Source organism: Vicugna pacos, chromosome 4, assembly GCF_048564905.1.
Source record: "Vicugna pacos chromosome 4, VicPac4, whole genome shotgun sequence".
NCBI classification, from domain to species: domain Eukaryota; kingdom Metazoa; phylum Chordata; class Mammalia; order Artiodactyla; family Camelidae; genus Vicugna; species Vicugna pacos.
The window spans coordinates 73726784-73746332 of record NC_132990.1 but is presented as its reverse complement, the minus strand read 5'-3'; the positions used below and the strand labels follow the sequence as shown (position 1 = coordinate 73746332).

At 41.3% G+C, this 19549-nt stretch overlaps 1 protein-coding gene across 1 annotated transcript in view; it reads right to left on the bottom strand.

The window, feature by feature from the left end:
* The window catches only part of NUP188 (nucleoporin 188), a 42497-nt gene that overhangs the window by 8550 nt on the left and 14398 nt on the right, over positions 1-19549 (bottom strand). The window contains exons 9-30 of the mRNA XM_031677639.2: positions 18208-18419; positions 17352-17466; positions 16656-16856; positions 15670-15759; positions 13510-13575; positions 12434-12553; positions 11760-11886; positions 10041-10193; positions 9714-9840; positions 9414-9501; positions 9243-9319; positions 8425-8539; positions 7161-7281; positions 6979-7045; positions 5973-6101; positions 5526-5665; positions 4595-4701; positions 2820-3026; positions 2530-2699; positions 1780-1849; positions 1298-1365; positions 578-773 (exon numbers count right to left, since the gene is read on the bottom strand). Of these exons, the coding sequence (XP_031533499.1) occupies positions 578-773; positions 1298-1365; positions 1780-1849; positions 2530-2699; positions 2820-3026; positions 4595-4701; positions 5526-5665; positions 5973-6101; positions 6979-7045; positions 7161-7281; positions 8425-8539; positions 9243-9319; positions 9414-9501; positions 9714-9840; positions 10041-10193; positions 11760-11886; positions 12434-12553; positions 13510-13575; positions 15670-15759; positions 16656-16856; positions 17352-17466; positions 18208-18419 (2766 nt within the window). The remainder of the gene's footprint in view (positions 1-577; positions 774-1297; positions 1366-1779; positions 1850-2529; positions 2700-2819; positions 3027-4594; positions 4702-5525; positions 5666-5972; positions 6102-6978; positions 7046-7160; positions 7282-8424; positions 8540-9242; positions 9320-9413; positions 9502-9713; positions 9841-10040; positions 10194-11759; positions 11887-12433; positions 12554-13509; positions 13576-15669; positions 15760-16655; positions 16857-17351; positions 17467-18207; positions 18420-19549) is intronic.

Below are 19549 nucleotides of genomic sequence, written 5' to 3'. Positions count from 1 at the left end.
GGAAAAATGCGAATTCTTCCCAAATGTTAATTCTCACTCTAAAAGACACAAGTTGCCAAGACAATGGTCTCTGTTCCTTTTCTAAGAAGACCAGGAAATGCAGTTTCCAGAACCACTGAAAACAAAGCGGAAGGAGCCTGGCCTGCTCACAGAGGAGGAAGGAGGTCGCAGAGCTGCAGCCGGCGCAGCTCCCTGCTGGCTGGTCAACAAGCACTCACCTAGCGCCCACAGGGCACGCAGTGTGAGAAGGCAGTCATCCAGGTGTGTGAGAGGTAGATGAAGGAACAGAGCCCCCAAGACCTATCCAGGGCCACAAAGGTGGCTATAGGAGGCTTTCATGAATGTCTGAAGGGATTTAAAATTACTTCTCTGCACTTTTCTTAATGGTCTCTCATTGAACCCAACATCCTCAAACATCCCCATATTAGCCCTGTTGTTTGGCACAGAACCTGTTACATTTTAGCTCTCAGGGAAAAATCCAGATTCATTCTTTATCCCAAGAGGCTGTATCTGCTAGGCATCCCAGCACATCGTTGCTAGGATACCAAAGTGAAAACTCGCCCCAGGAGGTTCTTACGTGACTGGTGGCAATGATGAGAAACATCCTCCAGGCGGAGACCAACATCTGATATTCTACCAGGGAGGTGCAGCTGCTGCCCTCTGTGTCAGCGGTGTGAACTGCTAAGGACTTGACATACTCTGACCAGTAGGCAAAGCGTTTCTCACTGGAAAACTTCTTGAGCATATCTTTTAATGACTGGTCTAATGAGCCCCTAGGGTGTCAAGAAAAAACAAAACCTACAGTTAGGTTTTAAAGGCAGATAGGAATGAGGGTGGGTGTAGCTCAGGGGTAGAGTGCATGCTTAGCATGCACGAGGTCCTGGGTTCAATCTCCGGTACCTCCATTTAAAAAAAAAAAAAAAAAAGCAAATGGGGATGTGATGGGCACAGACCCTTGTGGAGGCAGAGAAAGCAACCCCACATGGGCTTAAAGGCAGACAGCTCCGGATCAGCTCCAATGTGTGGGGCTCACACTTCTTGCTCAACATAATGGGTGAGGCTAAGGCCTTTTCCAGGATTCCTCCTCCATAAAATCCCAAGCACATGGAGTTTGCTTCACAATAACTTTCTAACAATCATAAATGCCATCAATGGACTGGCCAGGGACACAAATGGCACCCAACCAGCTCTGTCCTCTGCCCCGGCTTGCGTACTAGGGATTGAACCCAGGACCTCATTGAGCTATACCCCACCACACAATCCTTTAATAAAAATCTCAAAAGAGGAAAGGACTCACTTAACTACATAGTATATCTCCAAGCAAATTATCTTCATGATTAGGGCACAGGTTTCCAGGATGCTGGGCTATGGAGAGGAGAGCAGAGCAGACACCAGTCATGAGAACCTCTTCCCTGGTACCTCTCGCCACCACAGGGGAACAGAGCAGGGACTCAAAACTTGGCAAACAAGAAAGCACATTCCCCGTCGAATGCGAATGGGCATCTAACTTGCAGGAGCAGAAGTGTCAGGTCCACAGTGTCTCCAACCGAGTGGAGAAGACCACAGAGCCATCAACACAGAGCAGGGCATGCCGCTCTTTCCCAAAGCAGGATATCAAAGGGAGAGGAAGCACGCGCTTCTCTGAGAAAGAATACCCTAGTGAAGAGAACATTCTGGCTGTTTCATCAGGGGAGGTGTCACTTTCTCCAGCTCAGTCTCGCAGCCCAGCCTTTACTCCCAGGGACTTTTGTCACTGTCCCTCCCTCTACCCTGGCTTACCTCAGATGTTTCTGAGGGAGGAGAAAGGGTTCCAAAGAGTGGACTGGTTAAATTCTCCCAAAACTTGGGTCTAAAAAGAAAATACAAGTTGGAAATCACACTTTCTCTCCATAGTCCTCTCCTCCTCTCCACCTCCCCTTGGAGGTTACTGCTCCACATTTTTCAGTCCCAATCCTGACAGCTGTTGCATGTGTCACGTGCTCCTACATAAATGCAAAGGACTCCACATATAAAATTGTTTTCCTCTTAGGAAATATAACCGTAGGTCACAGAGTTGACCAATAAGAACTCTCATGACTCAGCCCATCTCCAACAGCCCCAGAGAAGAGTGTGAGGAGGCAAACAAGAGTAGCAGGCGCCCACATTTAGGTTTTTTAATGTTCCTTCCCTCTGTGCAAACAAGGTCCAAGAGAACAGTATATCCCATTCCGTTCAATGGCTTGAACAAGCCACTCTTATTGGAGTCTACTATTTCTCATGAACAGTGGGTTTTCGGGTTGGCAGAAGGCGGGAACTCAAAAGATGGGAACTCCAAGGTAAACACATCTTTACCTTAAAGGTTACACCTGCTGGTGGCAGCATTCAAAAGAGAATAAGAGTAAAACTCCCACACACTGACCCAGGTACTAAGCACTTCAGTGCACGTGCTCAGTTACCTGTCATAACAAACCTCTCAGATACCAGTGATTGTTACTCCATCTTACAAACAAGGACAAAAGCTTTGGAGGTTAAGTATGGCGTCAGACTCACTTGGTTCTGAGGACCAGCATGGCACTGTCCCGACGGTCCTGCCACAGAGCATGCAGAAAGGCAATGGCCGCACGATGCAGCAGTGGGGGGCACCAGTAGCGATCGTGTTGCTGGGAATCAATTAGCTCCAGCACGGCGTGGAGACAGCTCCACACCCCAAGGCTGAATTCCTGCAGGAGGGGCAGGTGAGAGTTCAGTCCCACAGCTTCTGCCAACAACCAAGCCCACAGAGCCCAGCACCCACATCCCAGGCAGCCATCTTCCAGCCTTTATCCCAGGTGCAGGCTCACCTTGGAGCCATCATTGCCATCTTTCACCTCCAGATTCAGAAACAGTTCAATGAGGCCTGGTTGAGTCTCTACAGCAACTGTGAGGAATTCCAGAATCATGACTTTGATGCGCATGTCCTCAATCTTGCTCTTCAGTCGGGTCAGGAAAGCATCACGAATGGCAGCTGCATCGTTGCCCAGGCAGGCATACACTGACATTGGGGCTACCTGGTAGAGACAAGGACACATGGGCTTTAAGGAGCTCTACCTCCAGAAGGACCACAGCAGGCTCCTGCAGAAAAGTGCTGAAGAACTCTCAGAAAATGCCAGAAAAGGAAACATCCAGACAGACAGCTCCGAGTCAAAAGGACATCACCCCAAACTACAGCAAAAGATGTCCAACAATTCCCAGGAGAAACAGTAACCAACATAAAAAAATGCATAACCTCTCTCATGTTAATAAGTGCAAAGTCAAGAAAAAAGATAATATTGATTTCCCTACTAGATTAGCAAAGATATAAAAAACTGATGAAGCCACTGTGGCAAGGATACAACACTACTTGGGTTTTAGGAGTATAAACTGTTATAACATGTTTGGAGGGCAACTTTGAAATGTCTAATAAAAATTAAAATGTTCCACAACCTAAATGTCCATCAACAGGTGACTGGATAAAGAAGATGTGGTATATTTATACAATGGAATACTACTCAGCCATAAAAACCGACAACATAATGCCATTTGCAGCAACATGGATGATCCTAGAGAATGTCATTCTAAGTGAAGTAAGCCAGAAAGAGAAAGAAAAATACCATATGAGATCGCTCATATGTGGAATCTAAAAAACAAAAACAAACAAAAACAAAGCATAAATACAGGACAGAAATAGACTCATGGACAGAGAATACAGACTTGTGGTTACCGGGGGTGGGGGGTAGAGGGTGGGAAGGGATAGACTGGGATTTCAAAATTGTAGAATAGATAAACAAGATTACACTGTATAGCACAGGGAAATATACACAAAATGTTATGATAAATCACAGAGAAAAAAATGTGACAATGAGTGTGTATATGTCCATGAATGACTGAAAAATTGTGCTGAACACTGGAATTTGACACAACACTGTAAAATGATTATGAATCAATAAAAAATGTAAAAAAAAAATAGTGGTTATTTAAAAAAAAAAATGTTCCCTGATACCTATCTAATTTTTAGGAACTGTAAACAAAAGTTTATAGAGTTCTATGGACAAAAATATTCACTACAGCACTGTTTGTAACAGTAAGATAGAAAACAGCCCAAATAAATTACTCCACTCCAAGGAATGCCATGCAAGCATTAGAAAACGAAGTAGCTTTAAATGTGCCCACATGGCGAGACTGCAGGATACAGTGTTAAGTGGAGAAAGATGGTCACAAAATATGTGTAGTGGAATTCTGATTTTGGAAAGAGCAAAAGCTGAAACCCAATCATCCTTTAATACACAAGCCAGACAAAAAGAAGTCTGGAACAACGCATATCAACCTACTGACAGGAACTCTTGGAATGAGGAAAGATCACAGGTATCTTAACTTTCTATGTTACATTTATCTGTAATGTTTAAATAAATATTTTAAAATGAGAATGATGTCTTTTATAATCAGGAAAAAAAACTCTCATAAAACACAACTCGTACGTGTGTGTCTACGGCTATGTAACTAAAAGTCCAAGTTAGCTGCTTTTCTTGGGAGAAAGCAAGAGTGGTCTCAAGCACAAAGTCAGTTTTCTGGGGCTTTGACTGGAGAAGTGGGATCCTACCGTGGCCAGACGTTTCAGTAGCTGGATGGCAAGGCGTGGCAAGGCAGGGTCATGTCTGTGGTAGATGTATTTGGCAAGAACAGCAATAAGGTTATTCCCATGGGCACCTGAAGAAGTACAGGAAACAGTTTAGACACCAAAGTGTGCCTGATTTAAGTTCTTAAAAGAGGCTGCTATTCAAAAAGGCTCATATATGTAAGGGAATTTATTCTAGGTACTTGGAGGGCCAGAGCAAATCCAGACGGTTATATCATTCTCTTTTTCTCAGTAGCCAAGGAGAGAGGCAGGATTTGGGGGTAAATAGCTCAATCCAACTCATTAAGAGCAGAAAAAGACGTATTTTTAAGAAAATAGGCTTTTGACAAATAGGTTAGAAAAACACATCAAAGCATTTCACTGAAATGCAAAAAATCAAAAAAATCCCAAAATGATACAGCTTATAGAAGGTCTTAGTCATTATCCAAACACCTATTTGAAAATGAAGAAACTGAGTTCCAAAGAGATTAAATGAGTAGTTCAAGGTCGAAGAGTAATAACAATCAATACCAAATAGGCAACAGGTATCAGGTTTTACAGGTACTAATTTAACCTTCACTATAATCTTATAATGTAGATACTGCTCTTACCCTCATATTACAGATGTGAAATCTGAGAGTTGTTTAATAATGTGCCCAAGGTCAAAGCTGGTTGGAATCAGAATTTGAACCTACACAGTCTGACTCTGAACACGTGTTCTTAACCATTATTCTGTCACCAATAGAAGGTGGAAATAAATATGATACACTCTTCTTATTTCTAAGTCCAGGAAGAAAGCTGGTGATCATTCCCAAATTTCCTCAAGGAGCAAATCAGAAAACACTACTGACCTCTAAAAATACAGCCTGAAGTACACACTTAAGGGCAGAAATGTTGACTGGAAGAAAATACATACCATGTTGTGTGAGAGCCTGTTCCAAGGGGGACACCACATTAGAAGGAGGTTTCAGCCGAATAACATTGTTGGTGACGGAGAATGCCAGTTTCACTGTCTTGATCAGCAGCTGGCCCTGCCCCTGGCCCTCTGCCCCATCACTAGGGTGCCAAATGGAAACCAAAGTTGATTCAGATAACATGACTTCATTTGCAACATTTGTACTCTCATGATTTAGATTCCAACAATAATCCCAGAGTTCAACAGCTTCTGTTAGAGGCCCCAGTCCAAACTAGGAGAGAGGAGGAGCAATCAACTCCCTTTGCTACGTGCCAGTCTACACAGCAGCCACTAGGTTACATAAAGGCTGCGTCCTAGGAAGAACAAGGTTGTCTTTCTTACACTGAAGTTCTCACAACATGTAGGCACAATAAAGACAAACGAAGGGAGATGGAGAGGGAGGCCTACCTGCGGGGCTGAGCAGCCATCACCATGTCAATGGTGTCCACGCCAATGCCCATGATATTGATCACTGTCTGTCCTGCTTCTGTGTAGGCCAGGCTGCAGATGCAGAGAGACTGCAGACTGGGTGTGTGACTGGAAAACAGATGTGCTCTGAGTTACTAGAGAGTTGCCAAATTTATTACTGGAAGGGTAGGGTATTGTCCAAACCTAACCAGTTGTGGAGGAGAGGATATAGCTCAATGGCAGAGTGTGTGCTTAGCATGCACAAGGTCCTGGGTTTGATCCCCAGTACTACCATTAAATAAATAGATAGATAGATAGATAGATAGATAGATAGATAGATGGAATTTAAAAACCTAATTACCCCCCGCTAAAAAAAACCTAAACCTAACGAACTGGACATCAGTGATACAGATCAGCTCTCTTTGCCAGAGGAAGCCACTCTGATTTCTTTCCTTAAATAGACTCTGAGACCTCTCCTTAAATAGACCCTGAGAAACAATTTAAATGCCCATCCATTAATGGATATGCTTACTGAAATGAATCATAATTAATCCACACAGTGGAACGCACAGAACCATTAAAACAAGACAGATCTCTATGCAGTGGCATGGAAATAAAGTTACAGAAAAGTTAGTACAAGCAGAGGAGAAAATCTAGAAGATACACACTAACTTGTTAATAGTCATCTCTGGGAAATAGGCAATATTGCCCTATTTTCCTATGAACCTGCATAACTTTTGTCAAGGTCATTAAAAACATGTGTGTTTAATTTCATTGGGAACAATCCTGTTTCCAATTCATTTGCTCTTCTTTGTTCACAGGCAGAAAGGAGAAACGAACAGCCTGGTGGACAGCAAATCAGAACACCAAGAGCACTGAGCTCTGGGCTCAGCCAAGCTGAGTTCCCTGGAAGAATGAGCAGGCTCTGCAAAGCAGAAGCCCATGCCTTTCCTTGTTCAGTGACAGCAACTGAGAGTACCAAGCCCTAGCAATCACCCCCTCATACCTGCTGTGCAGGTCTGTCTCATGGCACAGGTTCAGTATTGCATGAATCAGCTCCAGGATCAGGCAACCTGGACTCCAGAAAAGACACAGGAATGACATGGCTTTATATGATGACCCTTATCCCAGAAAGACATCCAGGGAGCCAGAGATTCCTCCCACCTTCCCTATCCATGCTTTCCTTACCAATCTGTTCTCTCACACCATGGGAGTTGTAACGCCACTTGTGGTAGCTCGGAAGCATCTCCTTCAGCACAAACATGACACAGGGCACCAGTCCTTGGCTCTGCGTACTACCAAGTTGCCCCTACAAAAAACCATGCTGTGAGGGCTCATGCCACTTAAGGATAAATCATTTCATTTCTAGAGATGATTTAACTCTAAAACAATAAGTCCAAAGAAAATCTAGGCAAACCTTGGCCATCAGTGGAAAAAAAAAGAAACACCGAACACTCTAGTTCAACTAAGTCCAAGTTGTAGGTTTCTTTAGCACAGAGAAGCGGACTAAAAAGACAATGTGACAATGTCACAAAAGGCACCTACATGACAGAGAGGGATGAAGGACAAATCTGGGCAGAAGGGAAGTATCTTAAACATAAAGGATATAGAATTGTTGTTGATGGAGAATGCCAGTTTCACTGCTGTGATCACCAGCCATCCCACTAACCTCTGTCCTATCACTTGAATACCACAAAGGAGATGTGATACTCAAAATCTTTGTGCTAGTATTACTTGTTAACATCAGCTTCCTTATTTTGAAAATGAGGATTCTTTATTTGTATCTAAACATCAATATCCACATCCCTATTTCTACACAGGATTGCTTCTATCTTTTTCAGCATTCATTGACTGCTTCTTGCAGGCAGGAACAATGCTGAGTGCTTTTCATGTGTGGCCCTTTCAACAAGTCCATGAAGTAGAGACCATCTACCATCTCAGTTTAGAAAGGGTCTGAGAAATTCAATACTTGCCTAAGGTCACACAGCTAGTAAGTGGTCAACCGGAAATGTAAACCTAACTGACTCCAAATCCATGCTACACAAGTATGTGTCAAACAGAGCTATGAGCCATTAGCAGACTGTGGGATCACCTTATTAGAAAACATCAGAGTGCTTCTTGCATAATAAGAGCAGTGTTGTATTATGAAACTTTGCTTCAGAAGTATACAAACGCATGTGTATACTGGGACACAACAAAATATGTACCTATTACCCTGGGCTACAGCCAAATAGCTTGACAGTCACTGCATTACACCATACAGCCTCTGAGCGTTAAATGAGTTAATGCAGACAAAGCACCTACTACAGAATCTGGCATAGAGTTAATACTCAATACACAGAAACCGTTATCACCATAACTTCAGGACAACTGTTCTGCCCGCAAACTAAATGACTACAGTAGCTTGGGGCAGGGAAACTATTGCAGATGCTTCCATCTGACCAGATTTTACCTTGACAAGAGTGGTGATCAAGCGCAGAAAGGCAACAGTGACCCCATACTCGCCCTGAGGCTGTTCACTACTCATCAAGAGGTTTCCATATCCTCCAGCATTCATCCCCTCCGCACTGGGAAAAGACAGAGAGGCAGAGGGGGGAATAAAGGAGGGGGCAGTTTCAAGAAACTGTAATCAAAGAGCATTCCTGGTATTACCTACATGGCTTCAGCATAAAAGAGGACAGCTCTCAAAGGAACTCATCAAATCTAGGCTATTTTACACCCAGGGTAAGCATTAAGAATGTTACTTATTGATAAACAACGTTAAAAGTGAAAAATCAAATCAACACGAGGAAAACATCCTTGTCTTATAGGCAAGACAAAGCAAGGAGAGAATGCTCAGGCAGTAAAGTGGAACCTGTGTATTAACAACCGGTCTACCAGACAAGTTGACTGGCCATGAAACAAGGAAAAGTACAGAGTGACTGTGGCTTAAAAAAGGGAAGCCAAGTCTCTGGATCCAGACATCTCTGGATTCCCTAGACTGGAAAGTTAATGCCCACAGACCTAAGGTGACTGCTGGTTGAGAAATACCTCTCTTTCTCTCAGGCTTTAAAGACTGTGACCCACCAGTGCTGGTCTAAGAGGACAGAAGCCTCTGTGCCCATCATCTCCTTTGCCTTGTCCTCACTCACTTCCAAGGAGTGGGCTGACGGGCAAGGAGCAGAGTAAACAGGCACAGAGAAGCATCTTTAAAACTAATGAAGCTGGCTTAGACATGAAACATAAATGGCACTCCCAGGCAATATCCTCTACCCACCCGCTCTGGCTCACCTAATCATCTGACTCATGCTGGAGACCTGGTGGGCCACAAAAGGTAAAAAGCCTGTGTGGCGAAGATCAGTCCAGACCTGAGCAGAGAGAAGAAGAGTCATATGTCCATGTGTCTCCAGGTATACATCAAGTGTGACACTTTTTGGCTGTTAGGAAGACTTGGGGCCTCACCTTTGCTGGGTTCCGGGCAGCCAAAACAGTCAAGCAATTGACACAAGAAGCAATGACATCCACAGGAGGGGAGATCACGGTCGTTAATCTGGTTGGAAAACAGTGCAGTGTACTCAGTAAAATGAATAATTCAACTTGTTCCATCACAAATATTTTCCAGTTCTTTCTTTCCAAGCCCCTCCTTGCAGCAGGAATGCAAAAACAGGAAAACCCTCAGCTGGGGATAGATACCACACCAGGGCTTCCCACAGTGGAACGTGTATAGACTCCAAGCCAGTAGGTGCATGACCAGATACTGACCGCTGCAGCAGCATGTAGATGCGGGACGTGATGGGCAGGAGACAGTCTGCTATCGACAGATCTGTACTGATAACTTTATGGACCAGATCAATAATGGGTTTGACCCGCTGGCAGTGCTGAATCACATCTGAAAGGAAAGCAAGCTTGTGATCCCAAAGAAAACAATTCTTTTAAGATCACTGAACAGTCTCTGAGACCCAGATAAACAAATTACACTAATCACAAGCTGGATGGTTCTGAATTTCATCTTGAAACTCTCTATTTTCCAAATCCTCTAAGCATGTTCGTATTTCTTCCCATAGTGATGTATCCCAAAGCTGACCTCACCTGCAGTGGAAACAACATGAAGCAGCATTTCAATCTCACAGGTGAAAAGGGTCCAGCTGCTATAGGAGTATTCCCAGCGTACCAGGTAAGCCCTGTCGTCCAGCATTACTTGACCCACAGTGCCCTGAGGTATGCGAAGGTTGGTCTGACCCCCTTAGGAAGAGAGAAAGAGAAATTAGTCTAATATCTGAGGACTCAATAGGAAGAGGTTGACTCCTATAACAGGCAGCAATATTTAATCACACAGAGATGCAGTCTCTAAAGTATCCAACACAGCTACAGTTTTTTGTTTTCTTTTTTAGCTAACCTACCTCCCCAGATTTTTTCCATTAAAAAGCAAGACAAAAACAAAAACAAAACTCTCTCTTGTCAGAGGGGAAGTGAGTCTTCCCATGTGTCTAAAACAGCGGAGTACAGAGTGGTTTTCCATCCCAGTGATGACTGGATGACAGGAAGACCACCTTATGGGACCACAGGTGCCTGGGTCACTGTTAAGTCAGTAGTGATGTCAACATTAGAAGAGTAAGGCTACCTTCCACATTTTACTCTTTGAGCACCTGGAATACACATGAGCTTACAAGAATGAAGTGGTCACTCTTACACACTGCCAGTAGGAAATGAAATTGCATCAAGCTTTTTCTAGAACTTAATTTGACACTATCCATTTAAGACTTTTTAATTATTATTTTTTTTAATTGTGGTAAAATATACATAAAATTTACCATTTTAACCATTTTTAAGTGTACAGACCAGTGGCATTAAGTACATTCACATTGTTGTGCAACCATCACTACCTTCTACCCAAAGAACTGTTTTCATCTTGCAAAACTGAAATTCTGAACCCATTAACCAGTAATTCCCCTTCCTCTATCCCTCGGCCCCTGTCAAGCACTGTTCTACTTTCTGTCTCTGTAAGTCTGACTACTCAAAGTACTTAATATGAGTGGAATCATACAGTATTTGTCCTTTTGTGACTTATTTCATTTAGCATCATGTCTTCAAGGTTCACCCATGTTACAGCGTATGTCAGAATTCCTTTTCTTTTTAGGACTCAATAATACTTCACATTTTGGCTCTTAGGAAGACTTAGTGTCTCACCTATATAAACCACATTTTGTTTATCCATTTCATCTGTCAGTAGACATGCATTTAAAATTTTTATTGTGCATACCCTTGTACCCAACAATTCCACTTTGGGGAGTCTATGTACCAAAAATAAAAGTACCAGTGTATGTCCCCAGTGCGGAATAGTCTGTAGTGGCAAAAACCTAACAACCTAAACGTCCTTTAGAAGGGGAAAGATAAAAAATATGGAACATCAAGAATAATTATGTAGTTACTAAAAAGAATGAGTAAGATCCACATGTAATGAAATCAAACTGCAGAATGAATTTGTGAGAGAATACAGAAATGTGTAAGAGGATACACACTAAACTCTTCACATTGATTATCTGATGAAGGCAGGTCTGAAGAGAGATTAACTTAAAAGAAATGTATCTCTGCACTGTTTCCCTTGTTATAATGACCGTGCATTATTTTTGAAGTAAAACAGTCTAATGATGCAAAAAACTGTGTAACTAATAATTTATTAACAAATCAACAAGCAGAGTGGAGAGGAGAAGGACCTGCTTTAAAGGCACCTTGTGTATTCAAACAGCAGTGAGGTCTGCATAGAGACCGTGGAAAAGAAGCTACTGAACCAGGGTCTGTCTCTCTTACCGAGAGGGTAAAGGAGCTTGGGTGTCTGCCTCCGCCAGAGAGTTCCATCTTCATGGGAGATCACATCATGGGGCTTGTGCTTATAAAGTTCATTGTAGAAAGACATCTTATCCAAGAAGCTATATACCTGCCAACACGCAGAGAAAAAACCCAGCCACACATTTACCAAGGGGACCTCTAAGAGACCCCTTACCTGCTTTTCTGCTCTTTTAGCCTAACTGTGTATGTGCTGACTCTCAAACTTCTGACAAACCCGTAACTGTGACTCTCCTTAGAACTCCCTCTGCTCTCCTTGTCAAATCCTCACCGCTCTTTAACACCCAACTCAAGGCCCTCCTCGCTCCACAGAGAGTTGCCTCTCTTGAACAGTATGATCTTTACCAATGACATTAATTATATATCACCTGGCTTATTACTTATTTCTTGTATCTTTCATTTTCCTCCAAATAAATATTAAGGAACTTAACATTCTGTCTTATTCTCATAATACCTACAATAGATACTTAATAAAAAGATTTTTATTTAATTTTATAGAATCGAGGCACTATCTTTGGGATTTTTCATTCAACTTGAAACTAATTCTTGCCATGTTAGTGGAATTTCAATGCGGAAAGCAAAAAGGGTTCCTGAAAAACAGCTCCCACTTTATCTAAGCATCTAACTGAACCACCTACCTTCTTGGCAGTAGACTTCCCTGATACAAGGGCTCGCAGCAATTGCAGGAGTGGGGAGAGGAGATGGGGAAACATTCCACATACACTGTCCAGAATGATTCCAAGACCAGAGGTTGGCTCCTATGGTGGAAGGGAAGAAGTTACTGACCTTCACATCACCCACGAATTAACACATCTCTGAACTGTCCAGCAAGAGTAAGAAAATATAAAATTAATCCTCTCCTTTAGGCAGACATTATTCACCTCTAGTAATTTAAGACTTCCATGTTTCCACTGAAAAAGACTATCAACAACTGAGTCAGGACCTGACGAGAGACTGCTGCCTCCAGGGACCTCTGCCCAGCTGCCCACTCCAGAGGAAGACCACACTGCCCACTAATGCAAAAAGCACCCCACAATACATCAACAGCTAGACACCACACATGAGCAACACGTCCTCAATCTGATTATCGTTTCCCACCAGCTTCTCCTGGAACACTGATTCTGTAAGACTGGATAGTATCTCAGGAAAAAGGATAAAATATACCAGCAAGTCAATCAGGCCACAGTTCAAGGGACAACAGATTTATTCATCCGCTGGATCTAGAGGCTTGAGGCTGTTATCAATGCTAAGACTAAGTCCTGGTGAGAAACTGCTCTCTGCAAAGCCAAATTCTGACTCTAACCTGTCACAATACTCTGAAAATTCGTGACATAGTCACAATCCCCCAAGAGTACGTTCAGGAGTTACAGCACTACTGGTGCCTGAGACTCTCGATGTAAAAAGACTTAGTGGGTAGGATAGATAACACACTGGTTAATAATGTGGACTCGAGACTCATGTCAGACAGAACTCGATCCTGATCTTATCTGTCTAGCTGTCATGAGCTTGGGCAAGTTGAGTCACTTCACATCTCTGAGCATCACCTTTCCTCACATGCAAAATGATTATGATAACAATACTATCCAATTCACAGATCTCTGTGTAGATACTATGAGAAAATAGATCTAAAAGCTTAGTGTAAGACCCATCACAAAGTAAGTGTTCTCTTCTGCTACATAGAATGTCATAGCAGAACTCCCTCTGACATACTTACTGTTCCCCAGAATAGTTCTGGAAGAGAAGGGTCTGCCAGGACTTCACATGCTGTGTCGATTACATCCTGTTGGGGGAGGGGGAAGAAAATGGCTTATTTTCCCTAGCTGAACCAATCGTTTTTTTTTTTCCTAACTGTATTCTGTTAAAAGAAGTATCAGTAATACCTTCATCTAGTATGTCAGGAAAACTCTGGGATTAAAAAGTAAGGGATGTAATCTTAATCTGTTGTCTGATGTTAGGCAAATTAACCTTTCTGAACTTCAAAATCTTTTTTCAGTAAAATGGTGAAAACACTATCTCCTTCACAGTGTTGTCGTAAGGATTAAATGAGATAACGTATGGCGAAATGAACTGCAAATTTTAAAATGTCCTGTAAATGCAAGGCACTAGGTCAGCTAAACTGTGCTTGTAGAGGGCAAGAATAATGCCTTTTTAAGTTTTCATCCTCAGCACCTGGCACAGAGTTTGGCACACACACACTGGGAATTAATGAGGGCATGTGAAATGATTTTTTTTTTAATTCCAAGTACTAGGACACCTGTAACCCCAATATGTTAATATCAGTCCTCTAGGAGTATAGTAGGATCCAAATACAACCAGAATTTTGGCAAAGGATGCAAAGCTTCTTCTATGTGCCCCTAAAGCTTTAGAAATTGATTCTTTCACTTAACACCAATTTCTTTTCTCTCCAATGATAAATATCCATCTTCATCAACTTCATCAATTTCTTTAATTTCTAAAATAAGTCATTAATCATTAAAAATGAATACAATGACTTATTTATAAAGAACTCCTCAAATGCCATTTCCCACTGAAAGGAACCAGGGCTCCTTGGAGAAAAGGCAGATCCTAAGTCTGGGACAAGAATCTTTTAAGATAATCCTGCAAGATTCTGTCATATCAAAAAGCAATAGAGCTATCAAAATATGTTAGTGTAAAACCAATTCAGAAAGTAACCTCAAAAAGCTCTTACTGGCCAAAGATGGGGCAATCCGAGTATAAGAATAACTGCAATGGATTAAAACACAGCTAATATGTTTAAATCCATGAGTTCACAATGCTATGTAAAAAATTTTTAAAAACCTCACTAGCCAACTTGGTGGAGGATGCTAGGGAAAAGTGGTAAATATAGGAAAAGAAGCATATACAGTACTCTATACCAGAGTATTAAACAGTTAATGAGAGCAAATTTCTTTTTTTAATTGAGACATAACTGACATGTAATGTTATATTAGTTAAGTCAAGGGCACAAGACGATTTGATACTTGTATATATTACGAAACAAATCTTTTTAATAGCAGTGTTCCAACCAATAAACAAAAGAGGAAAGACAGTTAGAACAGTGCCACTTAGTAACCCCTAAAGAATTCATAGATTAAACAATGATGTGGCTTGTGGCTACCATCATGGACAACATAGCTATAGGCTAAAAGAAATCTGACAGACTTATCAACCAATAATGTGTGGATCTTGTTTGTTCATATCCTGATACAAACAAACTTATGACAAATTTATGATGTTTAGAAATCTGTACCCTAACTTGATTATTTGAAGATATGTTTTTTTTTTCAGATATGATAATGGTTGTGAAGCTTTACTGAAATATTCATATTAACTAAATGATGTCTGGGATTTGCTTCAAAATAATCAAGGAAGGAAGGGGCAGAAATGAATAAGATCAGCTGTGAGCTGATAACCTGGAAACTGGTGATGGGATCATGAGGGTTCCTTATACAATTTTGTCTCCTTTGGTATAACTTTGAAATATTTCATTTAAAAAATATTGCAGAATATTTATCAGCACCCACAGATGTTTGGGACAGATGCACTACAGAGTTAAAAAATGTTACCAAACAGTTACCAAACATTGTGATTCCATTTCTAGAGAATTATATTTTTATATTTGGAAGGGAACACATCAAAATGTTAACAGAGGATACACTGTGTAGTGGGATTACACTTTTCTCTTTTTATTAGCACTATTTTTTTTTATCATTCCTATGCATCATTTTTATAATACAACAAATGAAAAACAGCAATAAACAAATTATACTTGAAGTATATGGGTCTGTATTACATCAGCTCTGAAGAAGTATCTTAGGGAGATGGTTGCAAAGCTAGGCAGTGTAGACAGTCTCAATGATAGCCAGACACTGACCTGCTGATTGCCCAGTGTGTGCAGCTCCAGCGAGGTCAGAACGAAAGAAAGGAGTCCGTACACACACATGCACGCAGTGCTGGTGGTACACTGTAACGACAAAGGAGTCAGTGGGTAATGCTGAGTAACACCACTCTTCTCTAGATTTTACATGATTCCATCGTATTAATATAGTTTCAGTAAACAAATGGGAAGGGAACCTGAGTCTTCATAATTTTCCTAATTTAGTCCCAAGATCAGGAAGACAAAGGGAGAAAAGAGAAAGCAGGACCCACAAATACTACAACATAGTCAAGAAAAAAAATTAAAAGGGAACCATCATCAAAATGATCAAAGTTTTCATGGGGAAGAAAACCACATGCAGCCTCTGAAAAGGATAGAGTCGATCCTGGTACGAATGATGCAGCTGCCTGAACTGTCACCAATATACATCAACCAGTGCCCACAAGCTGGCTGAGTGAGGTTTCATTTCAGCACGTCAAAACAAGCTGATTAAACTGCGCCATTCAAACTAAGCCCCAATACAACACTCCAGAGAATTTCTAATTCATCCTGCTACAGTTGAATAAGCACCACCCGCAAAAGATTTCTCCAGTCAGTATGACCAAAGCTATCTTCTAAGAGATACACCATAGTGGCATGGTGTATCTGCCACTGCCAGAGTCAGACACGGTAGGTGCAAACAGTGTCCACCACTAACTGCTAATAACTATTCCTGTGGGTAAATTCTATCTTCTTCAGTCTCAATTTTCTAATGTGTAAAACAGGATGATAATCCCTAGTGCACAGAAGCATTGCAAATAACATACTGCACAAAGTCCTAAGCACAACGTCTGTCACAGTAAATGCTCTACAAAGGTTAGTTTAAAAATTTTCATTATCCACATCACTTACAGTTATTATTACTATTACCATGATTCATTAATGAGCTCCTGCCCTGCTCTTTGCCCACTCTCATGCTCAAACACCAGTAGCCCAAGCCTCACATCATTTCCCCCACTGGCCAGTGAGCGGAGTAATCGGGTCAAGTACTGAAATACGTTCAGCTGGATGGCTGTGCCCCCTATCTTCCGAACAACACTGCTTGTCTCTTCTGGATTCAGGGTGTGACGGAGGAGAGCCCAGGCCAAAAGCACTGGGGCATGATGTGGAATGTCCCCAAAGGTCAACATCAAACGGTCCATATCCTAATGAAAAGAGGAAAGATCTGTGTCACTTAACAGAAAGGGTCATGACCCTTCCAAAAGATCCCTCATCATGCTTAATAAGTCTTCCATTCACCCACAGTGGCCCCCCTCTCCCACTCTGACATTTTACTCTTTTCCAAACTCCCCGCCACCTCATTAATGGACTCTTCAATTATTCTTCCCTTAACCCACAATTTATTTCTTCTGATTTTAAATAGTATTAATCTAAGATTACAAAATACATGTTCAAATGGAGACTCGAAAATTTCCCCTGATGCTTCTAGAACTTTCCTGGATCTCTCCTCATTTTCTTTCTGACCATCCCATCTTAATGTTCTTCCCTTTTGCTCTTCTTTCACAGGCTCTGTAAAGACAGACAACTCCCAAGGTTCTGTCCTGAGGCCTTTTTTGTCCTTATCTCCCTGAGGGACTCTCCTCATTTTCACAGATTCAACTATCACCACCTGAAAAGATAAGAGGCTGTTCCAAGTTCACCTGACAGATAAGCCCATCCTGCGCAAACTGGTGCAGTTCTCTTCTGTCATCCAAAGCACACTTATGCAAGGACTCAATATCCATGCCTTCCACCAGGATAAGGGCACTAAAGTAGCTAGAAAGAAAAACAACACCATGGTATCACATATGCTACTCTGAATCTCAACGGGGAATAAGGTGACATGTAAGACACTTTAGTGTCAAAAAATTCACGGAGTTATTTTACATTCTTTTTTCATACTAAGACTTCTAAACCTTGTACGTTTTTACAATTCCAGCACATCTCGATTTGACCAGCTATAATTTAAGTGCTTGGTAATCTTCTGTAGCTTGTGCCTACCAAATGGTAGATCTAGTACCAAAGGTTTCTATAGACACCAATTACATCTGACCTAGATAAACTGTCTCATTGGTCAAGTGTGTATCTTCGTTCACAGAGGAAATAGGCCTCAAAATGTGGATATACTCACTGCTATAAAATTCAAAGTCTACCAACTATGACCTCAAAGAGGGCAGGGAACACACCTGCCTTATTTATCACTGTCTTCTTAACATTTGCACAGTGCCTGGTCTACAATAGCTGCTCAACAGATTTTTTTGTAGAACAAAAGGATGAACCCCTTAGATGAAAACAGTAAGAACAGAATGCAATACTTATTTGGAGAGAAGGTGTCCCTCTAAATCCAAGTCTTTACTCCCTGTATGACCTGGAACGTGGTAATACATCCATTTATTTCCCCACTTACTAAATGAAAAGTACACCTACCCTCTTCCCCTCACCCATTCACAGGACCACCACAGTATCCATGCTGTAAATTCTGTACAAGTTCTAAGACCTCAATTCGTTCAGACTTACCCAATCCGATCCACAAAAGGATCCATGGTCTCATCCACCAGGTGCCTATTAGTCTGCCTGCTACCAAATCCTTGCTCTTTAAACATCTTGGTTAATACCAATAAGTCACTAGGTGCCATCTCAAAGTACGCATAATAAAGGAAAATAATTTCCAGCAGCATGGACTGCTCCCGAAGGCACTGAACAAACCAGCGAGACACCTGACGCTCAGTCTGCAAGACCAATGAAGAAAAATGGGAGAAAAATAAAGTCAGATTTTTAAACACATTTAAATTTTTATTTTGATTAGGCAATACATATATAAAAATAAGGTTAAAAAATAAGCCTCCCTCCCTACAACTCCTATTGCCCAGTCAACCAAACCTCTTCCCAGAGGCAACCACTGTTAAAGGTTTTTGTTTTTCCTTCCAGTAATATGCCGTATACATTCATTCACTAATACTAGTGGTTGCTGGGGGCCGGGGTCACAGACCACAAACTTTCTGGGTAGACGTTAAGTGTTCTGTATCTTGATCGTGCAGCATATAACTACATACAACTGCCAAAACTCAAGCTGTACATTTAAAATGAGTGAACTTCTCTGGATATAAATTATACCTGAATAAAGCTGGGGGATGCTACAGATTTGTCATTTACACAAATCACTTCTTGTAAGTATGAATGGATTTATAGGTAGGATAAACTCTTGAAGTGGAATTACTAGGTCAAGAAATATGTGCTTCTTAGTTTTTAGATACTATCATAATATTTTCCATTAAAAATATGAATTTATACAGCAAAATATGTGCCCATTATCACATCCCTTGGGTAAGAGTGTTGTCACGTGAATATATTCATTCCATTTGCCTGTTTTTCTGTTGGGTTTTGTTTATTGCTTTATAGGAGCTCTTTCTATTTTAAGAAACTTTTGGGCTATGAGTTTGTCTTTTTACTTTGCTTACAGCACTATTTTTGGTTTTTTGCCTTGTAAAACTTTTTGATTTGATGTTGCTGGGTTTATCATTTTTTTTCCTTTTATGTCTTCAGAGTTTTAAAGTCTTTCCAGGGGAGAGGGTATAGTGCAGGGGTAGAGTATGTGCTTAGCATGCATGAGGTCCTGGGTTCAATACCCAGAACCTCCATCAAAAAGAAACTAACAAACAAACAAACCTAATTACTACCCTCACCAAGAAAAAAAGTGAAAAAAAAAAGGGAGACAAAAGTAAAATGGCAAAATATTTTTTTTTGAAAGTCTTCTCCACTCTGAAAAAAATAAAAATAAAATCACCTCCCAAGTTTTCTTCTAGTATGTTTATAGTTGACTCTTCTAAATTTAAATCACTGATCTCTCTCTGACTTTATT